General features: G+C 38.3%; 1 protein-coding gene across 1 annotated transcript in view; it reads left to right on the top strand.

Moving 5' to 3' along the window:
• Nucleotides 1–15,892, top strand: part of LOC123249720 (kinesin-like protein KIF19) — a 116,382-nt gene that overhangs the window by 51,507 nt on the left and 48,983 nt on the right. The window contains exons 9-12 of the mRNA XM_044678856.1: nt 2,829–2,951; nt 3,720–3,870; nt 5,345–5,519; nt 9,693–9,858. Of these exons, the coding sequence (XP_044534791.1) occupies nt 2,829–2,951; nt 3,720–3,870; nt 5,345–5,519; nt 9,693–9,858 (615 nt within the window). The remainder of the gene's footprint in view (nt 1–2,828; nt 2,952–3,719; nt 3,871–5,344; nt 5,520–9,692; nt 9,859–15,892) is intronic.

Below are 15,892 nucleotides of genomic sequence, written 5' to 3'. Positions count from 1 at the left end.
GCATTTCACACCCATAGCATCCCACCTCTCTGCCATGAGGAGGTGAGTGGGCTTCATCATCTGTTCTCTAAGACCAAGATAGGTCATCATCACACTTAATATGTCTGACAGCTTTTAATATTGTTTTCATTTACTTTTGTATAGCTCTACATTCTGACATTTATACTTTTGTTCAATCACCCTCAGCAATTTAGATTGGTTAACCTGAAGTGGAACACAGAGGTCCCATGTTCTGAATGTTGGTTACCTCTTTTTCCTTCAGAGAGGAATCATCTCAAGTTTTTTGGAGTTTTGTATGTTACATTACATTTAGCAAATTTCAAACTAAATTTGAATTAAAAGCTCCTAGAAGTAAAGGTAAGAGGTGATGGTTTTGGTATTCTAAGACTAATTCTTAAGTAGGATTTAATATCATCTTTATTTGAGAGGGTGCCCATCAATTGGAGAATGGTTGAACAAGTTATGGCATGTGACTGTGATGAAATACTATTGTGCTGTAAGAAATAATGGAGAAGGTGGTTTCAGAGAAACCTGAGAAGATTGGATAAACTAACACAAAGTGAAGTGATTAGAACCAGGAGAACAATTTATACAATGAAAACAATATTATAAAGACAAACTTTGAAAGACTTAGGAAATCTAATGAATATAATGATCAACTACAATTCCATAGAACTCAGGATGAAACATACTGTCTACTTCCTGATAGAGAAGCGATGGACTCAGAGGAAGATTGAAGCTTTTTTTTTTTTTTTTTTGGACATGTCCAATTTGGAAATTTGTTTTGCTTGACTATATAAATTTGTAACAGATTGGTTTTTTTTTCCCCATGTGTATTTTTTACCCCTTTCAGTTGCAGGTAAGGGAAGAGGTGAGAGGGAGAGAAGGTAGATCTCCATGAAAATAAAATAAAATAAAAATTTTTAAAGATCATCTTTGAAGAATAGATTCCAATTAATTAATTATTTAAATTAATTCATCTTCGTCTCTGGGTCGGACCAGTCTCGATAGTGCACTCAAAGGATATGAGCATAGGTTAAATTCTATCAGGGAGGAACCTGAGACTTAAAGAAATGAAATGTCCCACAGTTAGTAGGATTCTAACCCATGTGGCCTGACTTGAGATCTAGCTCTCTTTGAATTCAATTAAAAAAATGTTTTTTATTAAGTGGTTACTATGTGCAACTTGAAGCTAGATGGTACAATGGATAGAGTATCAGCCCTGGAGTCAGGAAGGCTCATCGTCCTGATTTCAAATCAGACCCTTACTAGCTAGGTGACCCTGGACAAGCTACTTCACCCTGTTTGCTTCAGTTTTCTCATTTGTCAATGAGTGGGAGAAGGAAATGGCAAACTACTCTAATAACTGCCAAGATAACCCCAAAGGGGATCACAAAGAACTGAATGCAACTGAAGATCAATAACAAAAAACTTTATGCAAAAAGAGGCATTGCGTGGCCAGTTGACAAATGGTCAAAGGATATGAATAATCAGTTTTCAGATGAAGAAATCAAAGCTATCAATAATCATATGATAAAATGTTCTAAATCCCTCTTGATTAGAGAAATACAAATTAAAACAACTCTGAGGTACCACTTTACACCAAGCAAGAGTGGTCAAAATGACAGTAGGAAAGTGATAAATGTTGGAGGTGATGTGGCAAAATAGGGACACTAATGCATTGCTGGTGTGGTTCTGAACTGATCCAACCATTCTGGAGGGCAATTTGGAATTATGCCCAAAGGGCTATAAAATAGTGCATACCCTTTGATCCAGTAATACCATTACTGGTCTGTATCCCAAAGAGATAAAAAAAAAAAATGTGAAAGGACCTGCTTGTATAAGCTCTTTATTTATAGCTGCTCTTTTTGTGGTGGCAAAGAACTAGAAACTAAAGGGATGTCTGTCCCTCAATTGGGGAATGGCTGAACAAATTGTGGTATAGGATGGTGATGGAATATTATTGTGCTCTAAGGAATGATGAACAGGATGATTTCAGAAAGACATAGAGACCTCTGTGAACTGATGCAGAGTGAAATAAGCAGAACCAGGAGAACATTGTACATAGTGGCAGCAATATTGTGGAACAATCAAATGTGATAGACTTAGCTACTAACAACAATACAATGATCCAGGACAATTCTGAGGGACTTTATGACAAAGAATGCTATTTATCTCTAGAGAAAGAACTGTTGGAGTAGGAATACAGATAAAATCATATGATTTATCACTTGTTTATTTGGGTACATGTTTTGGGGTTTTGTTTTTATAGGATTATTCACTTAAAAATGAATGCGGAAATATATTTTGTGTGATAATACATTTATAAACCAGACTGAATTGCTTGCCAGCTCTGAGAGGGGGGAGGGAAGAAAAGAGGGAGATAATTTGAATCATGTAGCTTTGGAAAACATGTGTGGAAATTTGTTATTAAAATAAAAATAAATAAATAAAGTGAAAAAAGGGGGAAAGGACCTACTTATTCAAAAATATTTATAGCTGTTATTTTTGTGGTAGCAAAGAATTAGAAACTGAAGGGATGTCTATCAAATGGGGAATGGCTGAACATGGTATTTGTTCAATGATGTATGATGGTGATGGAATACTGTTGTGCTATAAGAAAAGATAAACAGGGTAAAGGGGAGGAGGAAAGATCTTCTAGACATGTGAGATCAATTTCTCCAAGACAATGAGGCAGAATAAAGGTTGTACATGGGGAACTGTATCTTTTCTGCTACACAATGATATGGTTCAGATCTGTTATATGGTTATATGGCAGATGGGCTCTGTTTTTCCAACTTGGTTCCAGTAACATTTGTATTATGTAGGATGCCTTAGGAGGGAATAGCAGAACTGTGATGATTGCCCACATCAGCCCTGCTAGCACTTACTTTGAAGAATCCCGGACAACCTTGATTTATGCCTATAGAGCAAAAAATATTAAGACAAGGGTAAGTAAATCAAACTCTGCCATTAAAAATGTAGCCAAACAACAATCAAGGGCCAGGCTGGAGAACTGATTAAGTTAGGAAAATAACAATTGATAGGATTTTGAATCAGAGAATAGTTTGTTGCTTAGTAGATGATGTAACAAATATAATTTGTCCCCAGAGGGGCTAAGAAAAATAGTATAGGCTTAAAAGAAAAAAAGTTAGGGATGGGGCAGAAAAGTCACAAAAAAATAAGGGGATATTTTCTTGATTAATGTTGAGGCTAACAATGAAGCATTATGGAAGGACTAAAGGATTATCCATCTGGAAATGTTTATGGAGAATAGAAGAGAAATTCAACCTTGTTGACACATTTTTTGTTTTAAATCACCACACTCCCACCCTGTCCTAGGGGTATTTTTTTTTAGGGATCTAAATTGTTAACCATGTAATTAAAAAAATATATTACTCTATTTCAAAAAAATTGAATAGCTCTTGGGAAACAAAAAGTATTTAGATACACAATCATATTCACAGAGTCATGAAATGGTAGAATTGGTAAAAACCTTAGAAGACATTTAGTTCAACATCCAGGTAAAAGAAGAGAGGGAACCTCTCTAGAATCCCTGAAAGGGTTCAAGCAGTCTTTGTTTAAACGCTTTCAGGTCCAGGAAGTTTGCTTCCTCACAGGGCAATTCATTCCATTTTTGGCCAGCTCTAATTATCAGAAAGTTCTTCCTTATGCTGAGCTGACATCTCACTTTTGGCATTTATATCCTGATTCATTAGGTTAAACGTAATCTACTGAATGTCTCCTATCATATCGCCCAGTATACTGACATAATTTCAGATCTACGCAGAGAGATAGAACATCTGAAATCAAAAATTGAAAAGCAAGAAAAGGAGAAGAAAAATGGACCCGATATCAGAGATGTGCAAGGTAGTATAGAAAGTAGGTTTCATTCTCTTCTAGAATTGCAATATTTTCTCTTAGACTACCTGATAACATTGGTAATTTTTTTCTGTTTTTGAATGACCCTAATCATGTAGCCCTGTGGCTTTCTTCTTTTAGTAAAGCCTTGTCCTTCATTTGTCTTAGGATAGATATCGCCACTCAAAGGATATGGCATAGTTGAAAGAGTTGCTGAAAAAAGAAAGAAAAAGAAAAAGTTACTGGACCAAAAGTCAGGAGAACTAGGTTCTAGCCCAAACTCTTACGATGACTGCGTAAATCCTGTAACTTCTCAAGGCTTTGGTTTCTCCATCTGGAAAATAAGAGACTAAGTTTCCTTCCTCTTTTTCCTCCTTCCCCCCCCCCCCCCGGGCCTTTCTGTTTATACTTATTAATTGTATTTAGAGGCATCTAGGTGGGACAGTGGATAAATGCTAGCCCTAGAGTCAGGAAGACCCATCTTCCTAAGTTCAAGTCTAGCCTCAGATATTTCCTAGCTGTGTGACCCTGGGAAAGTCATTTAACTTTGCTTATTTCTTCATCTTTTTTTTTTAAGCCCTTAACTTGCATCTTAAAATCAATATTGTGTATTGGTTCCAAGGCAGAAGAGGAGTAAGAGCTAGGCAATGGAGGCTAAGTGACTTGTCTAGGGTCACACAGCTAGGAAGTGTCTGAGGCCAGACTTAAACCCAGGACCTCCTGTTTCTAGGTCTGGTTCTCAGTCCTCTAAGTCTCCTAGCTCCCCCCTCTTTCCTCATCTTAAAAACGAGTTGGAGAGTGAAATGGCAAACCACCCTAGTATCTTTGCCAAGAAAACTTCAAATGGGGTCAAGAAGAGTCAGATACAACTGAAATAACTGAACAACAAAAAACCTTATTTGGGGCAGCTTGCTTGCATAGTGGATAGAGCACTGAACTTGGAATCAGGGAAACTCATCTTTTTGAGTTCAAATCTGACCTCAGACACTTATTACCTGTGTGACCCTGGGCAGGTCACTTAACCTTGTTTGCCTTGATTTCCTCATTTGTAAAATTAACTAGAGAAGGAAATGGCAAACTACTCCAGGATCTTTGCCAAGAAAACCCCAACATGGGATCACAGAGTTTTAGACATGACTGGAACGGCTAATAACAATTTGGAAAGAATACTAGATTTGAAGTCAAGGAGACATAGTTTCTTATCCTTTACTTCTTTGACTCTTAATTTGCTCATCCACAAAGTGAGAGGCTTGGACTAAAGAATCTTTAAGGACCCTTCCATATCTGAAAATTCTTTTAATTCAATTGCATTTTTATCTCAGGCAGGTTGCAATTAAAGTTCTTTCTTTCTGTCTGTCTCTCTGTCTGTCTGTCTCTGTCTGTCTGTCTGTCTCTGTCTGTCTGTCTCTGTCTCTGTCTCTCTGTCTCTGTCTCTCTGTCTCTGTCTCTGTCTCTGTCTCTGTCTCTCTCTCTTTTTTAATAGCAGAAGCTCATCATGACTCAGAGGAAGATAGCCGGATACAGATGAATAAGATTCGGGGACAATTGATCGGTGCATTCAAGGAGCAAATGGAAATGAGACGGAGCCTTATGGAATTAGAAAACACAAATATTGAGCTGCATATTGATACCTCCCGACACCTCTTGACAATAGCAGAGTAAGTATATCTGTGGTCCTGTTGTGTACCCATGACAGACCACTGAATCTAGAATTGCCCATGATACAAAGGAGTTTTTTTGTGTCTCAGTGATGATCACAGTCACTTTCAGAAAGAGCACTGGATTTGGCAGCATTAGAAAAACCTAGATTTGAATCCGAATTCTGCTGCTTACCACTTGCTCAGTGTAGGGGAAAGGATGCTGGATTTGAAGTCAGATGTTCTGTCTCCTCTATATATAACTATATTACATGAGAATTAGGTAGACTTAATACTAGAAAACCTATCTATAATGATTTATTTTATTTTATTTTTAAACCCTTAGCTTCTGTGCATTGGCTTATAGGTGGAAGAGTGGTAAGGGTGGGCAATGGGGGTCAAGTGACTTGCCCAGGGTCACACAGCTGGGAAGTGTCTGAGGCCGGATTTGAACCTAGGACCTCCTGTCTCTAGGCCTGACTTTTAATACACTGAGCTACCCAGCTGCCCCCCCCCCCAATAATGATTTATTTTTTTAATATTTCACATTTCCATAGCATTTAAACATATTTATTTTTTTTAAACCTTCCATTTTAGAATCAATTCTGTGTATTAGTTCCAAAGCAGAAGAGTGATATGGACTAGGCAATGGGAGTCAAGTGACTTGCTCAGGGTCACATAAACTCTAGGCCTGGATCTCAATCCGCTGAGCCACCTCGTTATCCCCATCGTCAGAGAATTTTTTTTTTTTAATTTTTACCTTCCATCTTAGAATTGAGTGTCAGAGGTGGTACATAGTCAAGTCAAAGGATCCAAACTCCAGGAACAGACTCCAAGTGCTCTGTTCACTACATTATGCTTCATTAGCAATATCATTGTTAATATTATATTGTATATAGATCACCATCCCTACCCAGCTTTTATTTACCTGAGAAGTTGAACACATACAATTCAACCCTTCATCAAATGACTCAGGAATGAATATTTTACTGTTGCACTTTAATTATATTAGTCAATTCTTAGTAACTTTTCTTAAAATAAATGCTCAATTTTGTTCAATTACATGTAAAAACAATTTTAACTTTAAAAAACGTTGAACCAAATTATCCTACTCTCTCCCTTCCCTGAGATGGCAAACAAGCTGATATAGATATCTTATGTGTGCAGTCATGTAAAACACCCGATAACTTTCCATACCCTCCTCTGCACACTTCCAGAGAGGAGATAGAGATTTTTTTCAATAAAGAACAAAAACAAATCAACACACTGGCCATGTCTGTCAGTGCTGCTACATTCTGTACTTACAGCCTCCCACCTCTCTGCTGAGAGGAAAGAAGCACATGTCATCCACAAGTCCTCTGAAGTCATGACTGGTCTGTTCTTCCATTGATTATAGTTTTCATGACCGTTGATGTTTTCCTTTATGTCAGTGATTCCCAAAGTGGGTGCTACCACCTCCTGGTGGGTGCTGCAGCGATCCAGGAGAGTGGTGATGGCCACGCTTTTTTTTTGTATTACATTCTATTCTGAGTTCAATAAATAGTTTCATAATTTCCAGGGGGTGCTAAGTAATATTTTTTCTGGAAAGGGGGCAGTAGGCCAAAAAAGTTTGGGAACCACTGCTTTATGTTATAGTGTTCACTGTAAATTATTCTTTGGTTTTTCTCACTTCATCATATGTCTTTCCAAGTTTCTCTGAGTTCATTGTGGTTATCATTTCTGATGGTGTAACAACATGTCATCACATTAATATGTCTCAATTTATTCAGTCATTGTCTAATCAGTGAACATCCACTTTGGTTTTCCCCCTCTTTTTTTTTTTGTTATTACAAAAATTGCTCCTATAACTAAAATGAAATAAAAGGAATGTTTCACTCAGTCTTTGTCCTTCTTGGAAAGCCATAGTCTAGTGCCTTTTTCTCCTCTAACTTTTCTATTTTAGTTCCAAATTGTTTTCCAGAATGATTGGATCCATAACAATTGAGTAGTCCCAACAGTGTAATAATTTCCCTCTCCAACATCCACCATTTTCTTCTTTTTGTTGTCTTTGTCAATCTAAAAGAGAGTAAAGTGAAATTCCAGTTGTACTTTGCATCATTTTTCATTATTAGCCATCTGAAACATTCTTTCAAATAGTTGTTGATAGTTTGTATTTCTTTTGAAAACTGCTCATTCTCCTTTGGCCACTTAACTCTTAGGAAATGGCTGTTATTTATATAAATTTGTATCAATCCCTACTTGTCTTGGATATTAATCCCTTTTTGCCCACATCAATTTCTTAAAGTACTGATATGGTCACAATCTTCAATTCAAACATTTTTGGTAGCTCCTCATTGACTACCAAATACAGTGAAGGAGTTCAATCCTACTTACCTGAAAACTACTTTTCCTCTCTCTCTTCCCATTCCAGCCTCTGTTCTTCCCTGTCTTAACAGATACTTCTAGAGTTGGCCTCTTGCCTAGCCAGACTCTTAGTAGGTGCCCAAACCACCTCTTTTCTTATTTTCAGTCTTCCTTAGTTGGATACTTGGGCTGGGCTCCTAGAGCTAGGGTCCGTAACCTAGCTCTAGCCTACCTTTCTTGTCTTTTTTCATATTATTCCTTTTCATATATCTGTTTTCTTGCCAATTTATACAAATTACCATCCCTTATTCTAATACTGCCCTCTCCTCTCTTTGAATCTTTTCTCGTGTGCTCTGAACTTCTTGTGGCCAGCCTCTGGGACCTCAGGTATCCTTCTGCTCCTCCTTGCCTTGGATTTGAACCATTTTTCCTCTTCAGACCTTTAGTATATTCTACATCTTTCCCTCTTCTCTCTCTAGCTTCTCTCAACCCACACAATGACCTAACGAAATTTTCCCAGAATCCCTCTCCATCCAACCTCAAGATACAAAGTTGCATTTTTACATAAGCAATTTAAACAGAAGAGAAGGCATGGCCATTCTTCCTAAAACCGACTTAGATCCTGTGGTGTGAGAACCAATGGGCAAACCCAGCCGGAAGGGACCTAGACAGGTATCAAACTAAGTAAGAGTGAGAATGAGAAGAGGGGAGGCTCTGACACATACTATGAGTCTGGCTAGGCAAGGGGCCAACTCTAGAAGTATCTGTTAAGACAAGGAAGAGCAGAGGCTGGAGTGGGGAGAGACAGGAAAAGTAGGCACCAGGGAAGTAGTGCTGAACTCTTATCATGGAGCAGAGAATTTTTGCTTTCTTTCCTCTTTTCCTTTGTAAGCTAGATGAGGCTGGTGGTGGTCACGGGTCAGAAGGGGGCCAGAACCAGCAGGTGAACACTTTTTCTGTTCTCTGAATTTTTATTTCTTCATCTATAAAAAGAGGGTAATATTACTTAATGAGGGCTGTTATTGTGAGAACCGAATTAGACAATATATGTAAAGTACTCTGAAAACCTTAAATGGCTACATAAATATTTATTATTTTTGTTATTCCTCCTTTGAGTGGTACAGGTCACAACCTATACAGGGTTATCATATCAGCTATGCCTTCCTCATCCATTGTGACATATCCATGTATGCCTTCCCATAAATTATTATTATTATTATTTTACTCTTAAACCCTTACCTTCTGTCTTAGAATCAATATAGTGTATTAGTTCCAAGGTAGAAGAGCAGTAAGGGCTAGGCAATGGGGGGTTAAGTCACTTGCCCAGGGTCATACAGCTAAGAAGTATGTGAGTTCACATTTGAACTCAGGACCTTCCATCTCTAGGCCTGGCTCTCATTCCACTGAGTCACCCAGCTGCCTCACATCCCATTAATTCTAAGAGCCTTCTAGCTCTTTTGCTGTTGCATCCATAATAGCAATGATAATTCATCTATTTAGCGCTTTAAGGTTTACCAAGAGTAAGCATTATAAATCCTATTTTATGGATTAAGAAAGAGACCCTTAGAACTTAGGTGATTTGCCTAGGATCATAGAACAAAGAAACCTGGAGAGTAGATTGACCCACAGTTCTCCTAATTGCCAATCCAGTTCTAATTCTAGTACATTTGTTTCCCATCATGCTATACTTTGAGGTGGTTAGATGACCACCTAGACAGGATAGAAGGCTGAGCTTGGAGTTAGGAAGATTTGAGTCCAAATTCTACTTCCAACACTTAAGACGGCCTTGTGCTGCTTTGGTGCATGCTGGGCTTAGTCTTTTTTAAAAAATGTATTGGTTTTGGCTTGCAGCTGGGAACGAGAAAAGGCCCATCTGGCTCACAAGGAGAAGGATGATGAAAACGTGGAGGCTGATGGTGAAGAAGAGGGAGAGTCCAATGAACCTCACGAAGTTTCTGTAGCCAGAGAGGAGATCAACATGCTCTTAATGGAACAACGGAAAACGGCAGCCCTAAAGGTAGGAGAATATCAGAGTAATTATGGACAGAGTACTGTCCTGGGTATTATAAGGAATATGGTTCCCTGTTTTCAGGAAGCTCACTAGGAAGACAGAAAATAAAATGTATGTCAAAAAGAGACTAATGAAGTCTTCCTGCCTCAAGCTCACCAAGTGTGGGACATTGGACCAGTTACTGAATTTTCCCCCAGCCTCAGTCTCCTCATTTGTAAAATGAAGGGAGGTCCCTTTTAGCTTTAGACCTAAAGTGCTAAACTGTCTGGTAACAACTACTGGTACAGAAGGCATTCAGATGGGGAACAATGAGATTGATGTTGTTCAGGGCAGGGAACAGAGGGTTTCAAATGAATAACAAACTTGGCAGCCCTAGAAATTGGATCAGGGAGTGGTACGGTAGATAGGCTTGGAGTTAGGTGGACTCATCTTCTTGATTTCAAATCTGGCCTCAGATACTTACTAGCTATGTGATTTTGGGCAAGTCACTTCACTCTCTTTGCCTCATTTTCCTTATCTGGAAAATGAAGTAGAGAAGGATATGGCAAATCACTTCAGTATCTTTTCCAAGAAAACCCCAAATAGGGTCATGAAGAGTTGTCATAGATCTCTGAGAGCCTTAGAGGGTGTCCAGTTTAACCTTCTCATTTTACAAATAAGGAAACAGGTGATCAGAATGGTTACACAGGTTGTTCAACCTCAGAGGTCAAATCTGAATCCAGGTCATCGGACTTCTGAGTGGATATACTTTTCACTGTACCATGAATTGCTATTTCTACACTTATTAAATTCTCACATGTGCTAGTCTTTATTAGCTTCCTATTAGGGCAGAATAACTTAGCAGGTGATACCCCATTGCATGGAACTCAACTTTATCCCCTGAGGCTAGGGATTATAAAAGTGCATAAAGGGTTCTTCTACTTCTTTGCAGCTAGGATAGAGCAAAGGGCCTGGAGTCAGTGAGATCTGAGTTCAAATCCAGTCTCAGGTCCTGTCTACCTCAGAGTCCTCATCTATAAAACGGGGATTGTAATAGCATCTAGTTCCCAAGATTGTTGTGTTGATAAAACAAGAGAATATTTTAAAAGCAAAAGTGCATATCTTTAAGTGTCACATGGGGACAAATAAATGGATTTTCTACATTGAAGGATGGTAAAGATTTCACAGCTCTGCCTTTGCCTTCAATCAGAAATTCTTTTTTTTAAGTTTAATTAATTAACTAATTAAGAATATTTTTCCATGGTTACATGATTCATGTTCTTTCCCTCCCCTCCTCCCACCCCCTCCCATAGCCAATGAGGAATTCCACTGGGTTTTACATGTGTCATTGATCAAGACCTATTTCCATATTATTAATATTTGCACTAGAGTGATCATTTAGAGATCTCTATCCCCATGTGATCAAGCAATTGTTTTTCTTCTGCGTTTCTACTCCCACAGTTCTTTCTCTGGATATGGATAGCAATTCTTTCTCATAAGTCCCTCAGAATTGTCTTGAGTCATTGCATTGCTGCTAGTAGAGAAGTCCATTTCATTCAGTTGTGCCATAGTGCATCCATCTCTGTGTATAATGTTCTCCTGGTTCTGCTCCTTTCACTCTGCATCAATTCCTGGACATCATTCCAGTTAACATGGAATTCCTCCAGTTCATTATTCCTTTGAGCATAATAGTATTCCATCACCATCAGATACTACAATTTTTTCAGCCATTCCCCAATTGAAAGGCATCCCCTCACTTTCTAATTTTTTGCCGCCTCAAAAAGTGCAGCTCTAAATATTTTTATACAAGTCTTTTTCCTTATGATCTTTTTGGGGTATAAACCCTTCAATGGTATGGCTGGATCAAAGGGCAGGCAGTCTTTTAATACCCTTTAAATCAGGAATTCTTAACTCTATTTATGTCATGTACCCATTTGGTAATATGGTATAAACTTATGGACTTCTTAGAATAATATTTTCGATTGTATAAAAATATGTAGGCTTATAAAAGAAATTGATTATGTTGAAATGTAGTCATGAGAATATTTTTAAAAGTTTATATATGCTAGATTAAGTCCTTGTCTTAAATAAAATCTGTTTACCTTTTTAAAAAGTGTCACATGAATGCTACTATTAGCTATTTGCAAAATAGGAGGATATGAATATGGTTGGTTAGTTTTTATGGAATGTTTCTTCTTTTTTTTCTTATTTTTTAATATAAGGGATAACTCTCTGAGAGGGGGTTGAGAAAGACACAGCAGAGGATATAAAAGCAAAAGCTGTCAATAAAAATTTATTTGAAAAATAAAAAGGGACTCAGCAGGAGAAAGGTGCTGGTGACCATAAAGCAAACCCCCTTCCCAGTCCCCCCAGCCAATTCTGCAGCAGCAGATTATAGATTTGAATGAAAAAAATGTAAGAGGGTTAGAGAAGCCAAATCTTTCATTTTCATGTATGGAATCAGCTATGGTGTTTAGGGAAGTGTTGGTTTCCTACTCTTAGGGGAGTATTTTCTGTGATCCACTGGGGATTTTGGGTTGACTCATTCAAAGTAAGTGTCTGTGTTCCCCTTGGGAATAGTGACATCTAGGGAATGGTACTAATTGTGATAATCCAAGGTTATAGGAAAAGTCATTATGAGAGAGGGAAAATAGGCAGCTCAGTGGCTTGGGAGCCAGGCCTAGAGATGGGAGGTCCTGGGTTCAAATGTGACCTTAGAACTTCCTAGCTGTGTGACCCAGGGCAAGTCACTTAACCCCCATTATCTAGTCCTTATCACTTTTCTACTTTGGAACCTATATACAGTATTGATTCTAAGACAGAAGGGAAGGGTTTAAAAAAAGTCATTCTAAGAAATCAGAGTACCAGTCTCACCAAAGAAAATGTGCCTCCTACATTACTGGCTTTGTGGCGTGCTACAGTATGTAGCTATTACAGAAAGGGTTCCCATGAACTCTGCTGCCTGGGCTCATGGTGGTGCATGGACCGACTGAGACCTTTCATCATCCACAGGGCAGCACCTACAGAGATAGGTTAGATAGGTAGGAAGTGGAGCATATGTATGACATGGCTCCTCCCTTTTGAGAACAAACACTGCGAGAACCTCAGTGTTGACAGGGATTTTGGAGGTCTTTCGGTAGCTATGAGCATGGATCCTTTTCACACTGACCCTAGCAGAGGTTTATCCAGACTCCATCCAAAGACATCTACTGATCTCCCCTTTACCTTTTGGACAGCTCTGATGGTTAGAAATATGTCCTTTATATTGACTTTGACATTTTCATGTTTGAGAACTAGAATAAGGATTGTATTAGCCTCTAAAATGGATCAGGTGCCTCACAGACAGTCCTGTTGTCAGTCAGCATTGGAGAACCTTTTAGGGATTGTGTGCCCAGATGGCACCTTCAAGCCACCTGTGAGCTCCCCTCATTACTGCAGAGAGTGGAAGGCAGAAGTGCTCACATTGGGCTGCTGGGCAGAGAGATGGGTGTCCTCAGGCACAGTGGAGAGGGGGGATGGAGCAGCCCCCTCCTTGGCCTTGGGGGCAGGCATGCCACGTCTTCCCCAACATGAACTGATAGTTGCATTATCTTTATGCCCCTGGGAGCTGTTGACTGTGTTATTCTAAGACCCGTGTTTTAGGCTCCTACAAAGTCTTTTCTAACCATAGATGATTAGAGAGGGAGTTCAGAAAAAGGCTCAGGGCTGAGGTAGGATCAGTGTATGTTCTTTTACCTCAGCTAGATTTCATAGCATGCCAAGAGTCCGAGTCAGTGGTCAGTGCAAGACCTCTTCTGTAAGAGAAATAGAATCCCTGTTCTACATGTAAAGAAGTAAGAGCAGTATTTGGAAATGAACAAAGGGAGGACTGGAATATTTACCTGGGTATCTATCTGTTCTCTAGATCTCTATCTGTACTCTTTTTTCCTATTCTTTTCAACTTCTGTCTTAGAACCAATACTAAGCACTAAGCGAGGAAATGGGAGTTAAGTGACTTGCTCAGGGTCACATAGCTAGAAAGTGTCTGAGGACAAATCTGAACCCAGGACCTCCCATCTCCAAGCCTGGCTCTCTGTCCACTGAGCCACCTAGTTTCCCGCTTTGCTAATACTTTTTTTTTTAATTTTTTTAATTTTTACATTTTTAAACCCTTAACTTCTGTGTATTGGTTCCTAGGCGGAAGAGTGGTAAGGGTGGGCAATGGGGTTCAAGTGACTTGCCCAGGGTCACACAGCTAGGAAGTGTCTGAGGCCAGATTTGAACCTAGGACCTCCCGTCTCTAGGCCTGGCTCTCAATCCACTAAGCTACCCAGCTGAACCCTTTGCTAATACTTTCAAGGGCATCCCTATCTTCTAGACACCTAGGTTGGCAATCTTGGTGTCATCCTTGACTCCTCTCTTAATTTAAGAGGAGTGGGAAAAATCTTGAATCATGTTACCATGGAAAAATATCCTAAACAAACAAACAAATTGAAAATAAAATATAATAACTACATAAACTTCCATTTATTAACCATAAAAAATAAACAGTTACCAAACCTTGTTGTTTCTATCTTTTTAATATCTCCCATATCCTTCCCTTTCTTTCCACCCACACAGACACCATTGAGTTCAGATCCGTATCACCTCTTACCTGGATTATTGCAATAGCTTCCCTTCCCAGACCCCAAATTTCACCTTCTTAATCGACAAACTTCACTGACTGTCTGGCACTCCTACAGTCAAATCTAAACCTTGTATTTGACTTTTTTTTTTAACCCTTACCTTCTGTCTTGGAATCAATACTGTGTACTTGTTCCAAGGCAGAAGAACGGTAAGCGCTAGGCAATGGAGGTTAAGTGACTTGCCCAGGGTCACAAAGATAGGAAGTGTCTGATGCCAGATTTGAATGCAGGACCTCCTGTCTCTAGGCCTGGCTCTCAATCCACTGAGCTACCCAATTGCCCCCCTTGTATTTGACTTTTAAAGCTTTTCCCACTGGGCTACTTGCTATTCCTCACACATGATATTCCATCTTCCATTTTGGAGCCTTTGCACTGGCTACCACCCATGCCTAGAATATTCTTCCTCCCCTTTGAGAGCCCCTGACTTTCTTCAAGACTCAAAATCAAGTGTTATTTTCTGTAGATCTTTTCTGATTCCCTGTCCATGCTAGTGCCTTTCCATATGAGGTTACATTGAGTCTGTTCTGTGTTTGTCTCGTGTACACCTATTTGGTATATTTTATTTTCCCTGGGAGGATGTCAGTTTCTTGAGGGCAGGCATTGTTTTATTTTTGTCTTTATTTTCTCATTTCTTGGCATAATACCTGACAGACAGTAAGTGTTCAACAAATACTTGTTGACTGATTGATTTGATAGGGAAAGGGTAAGAATACATTCAGAAATGAAGGTATATTTTAAAATATATTATATAAAATATGATGTATTTTATATATATATATATTTTTTATCCTGGGACTCCATTCAAGGAGCATAGGGCCACAACCAGTAGGCAATGGGACACAATATATACCATAATTTAATTAATATTTTAATATTAAGAAACAATATATTGATGAATGTTTAATTAATATTTCAATTTTATTTAATTTAAAACATCAAAATATATCATAAAATATAAACATATACTTTATATATTATTTTTATTTAAGATTTTCTATTAATGCCCATATTAATAAACAAATACTTTAATTTAATTTAATATGTGAAATATATTAATGTAGATCTATTATATAGAATAAATATTAGATATAATAATATAATGTGAAAATATAATATAAAATAAAAAGGCATAAATTAAAACTACAAATAAAAAGAAGAAACTTGATGTTATACTAAAAACATCTTCTTTAGGAGAATTTAGTAAGAATTTCGGAGCCTATTGCTTGATATTGAGTTCTTTTCAGGCTACCAATAAGAACAGGATGTACTCTTTCAGTTCAGCGCAGCAGCTGGAACAAAAGATAGTTTTCGACAATCTCCACATGCCCCTTTTGCAAAAAACATGGTCATCCACAGATGAGCCATTTCTTTTGTAGCTGTTATCATTTAACTGTTGG

This window comes from Gracilinanus agilis, chromosome 1 (genome assembly GCF_016433145.1).
Source record: "Gracilinanus agilis isolate LMUSP501 chromosome 1, AgileGrace, whole genome shotgun sequence".
Lineage (NCBI taxonomy): Eukaryota > Metazoa > Chordata > Mammalia > Didelphimorphia > Didelphidae > Gracilinanus > Gracilinanus agilis.
This window is presented reverse-complemented; position numbering and strand designations above follow the sequence as displayed.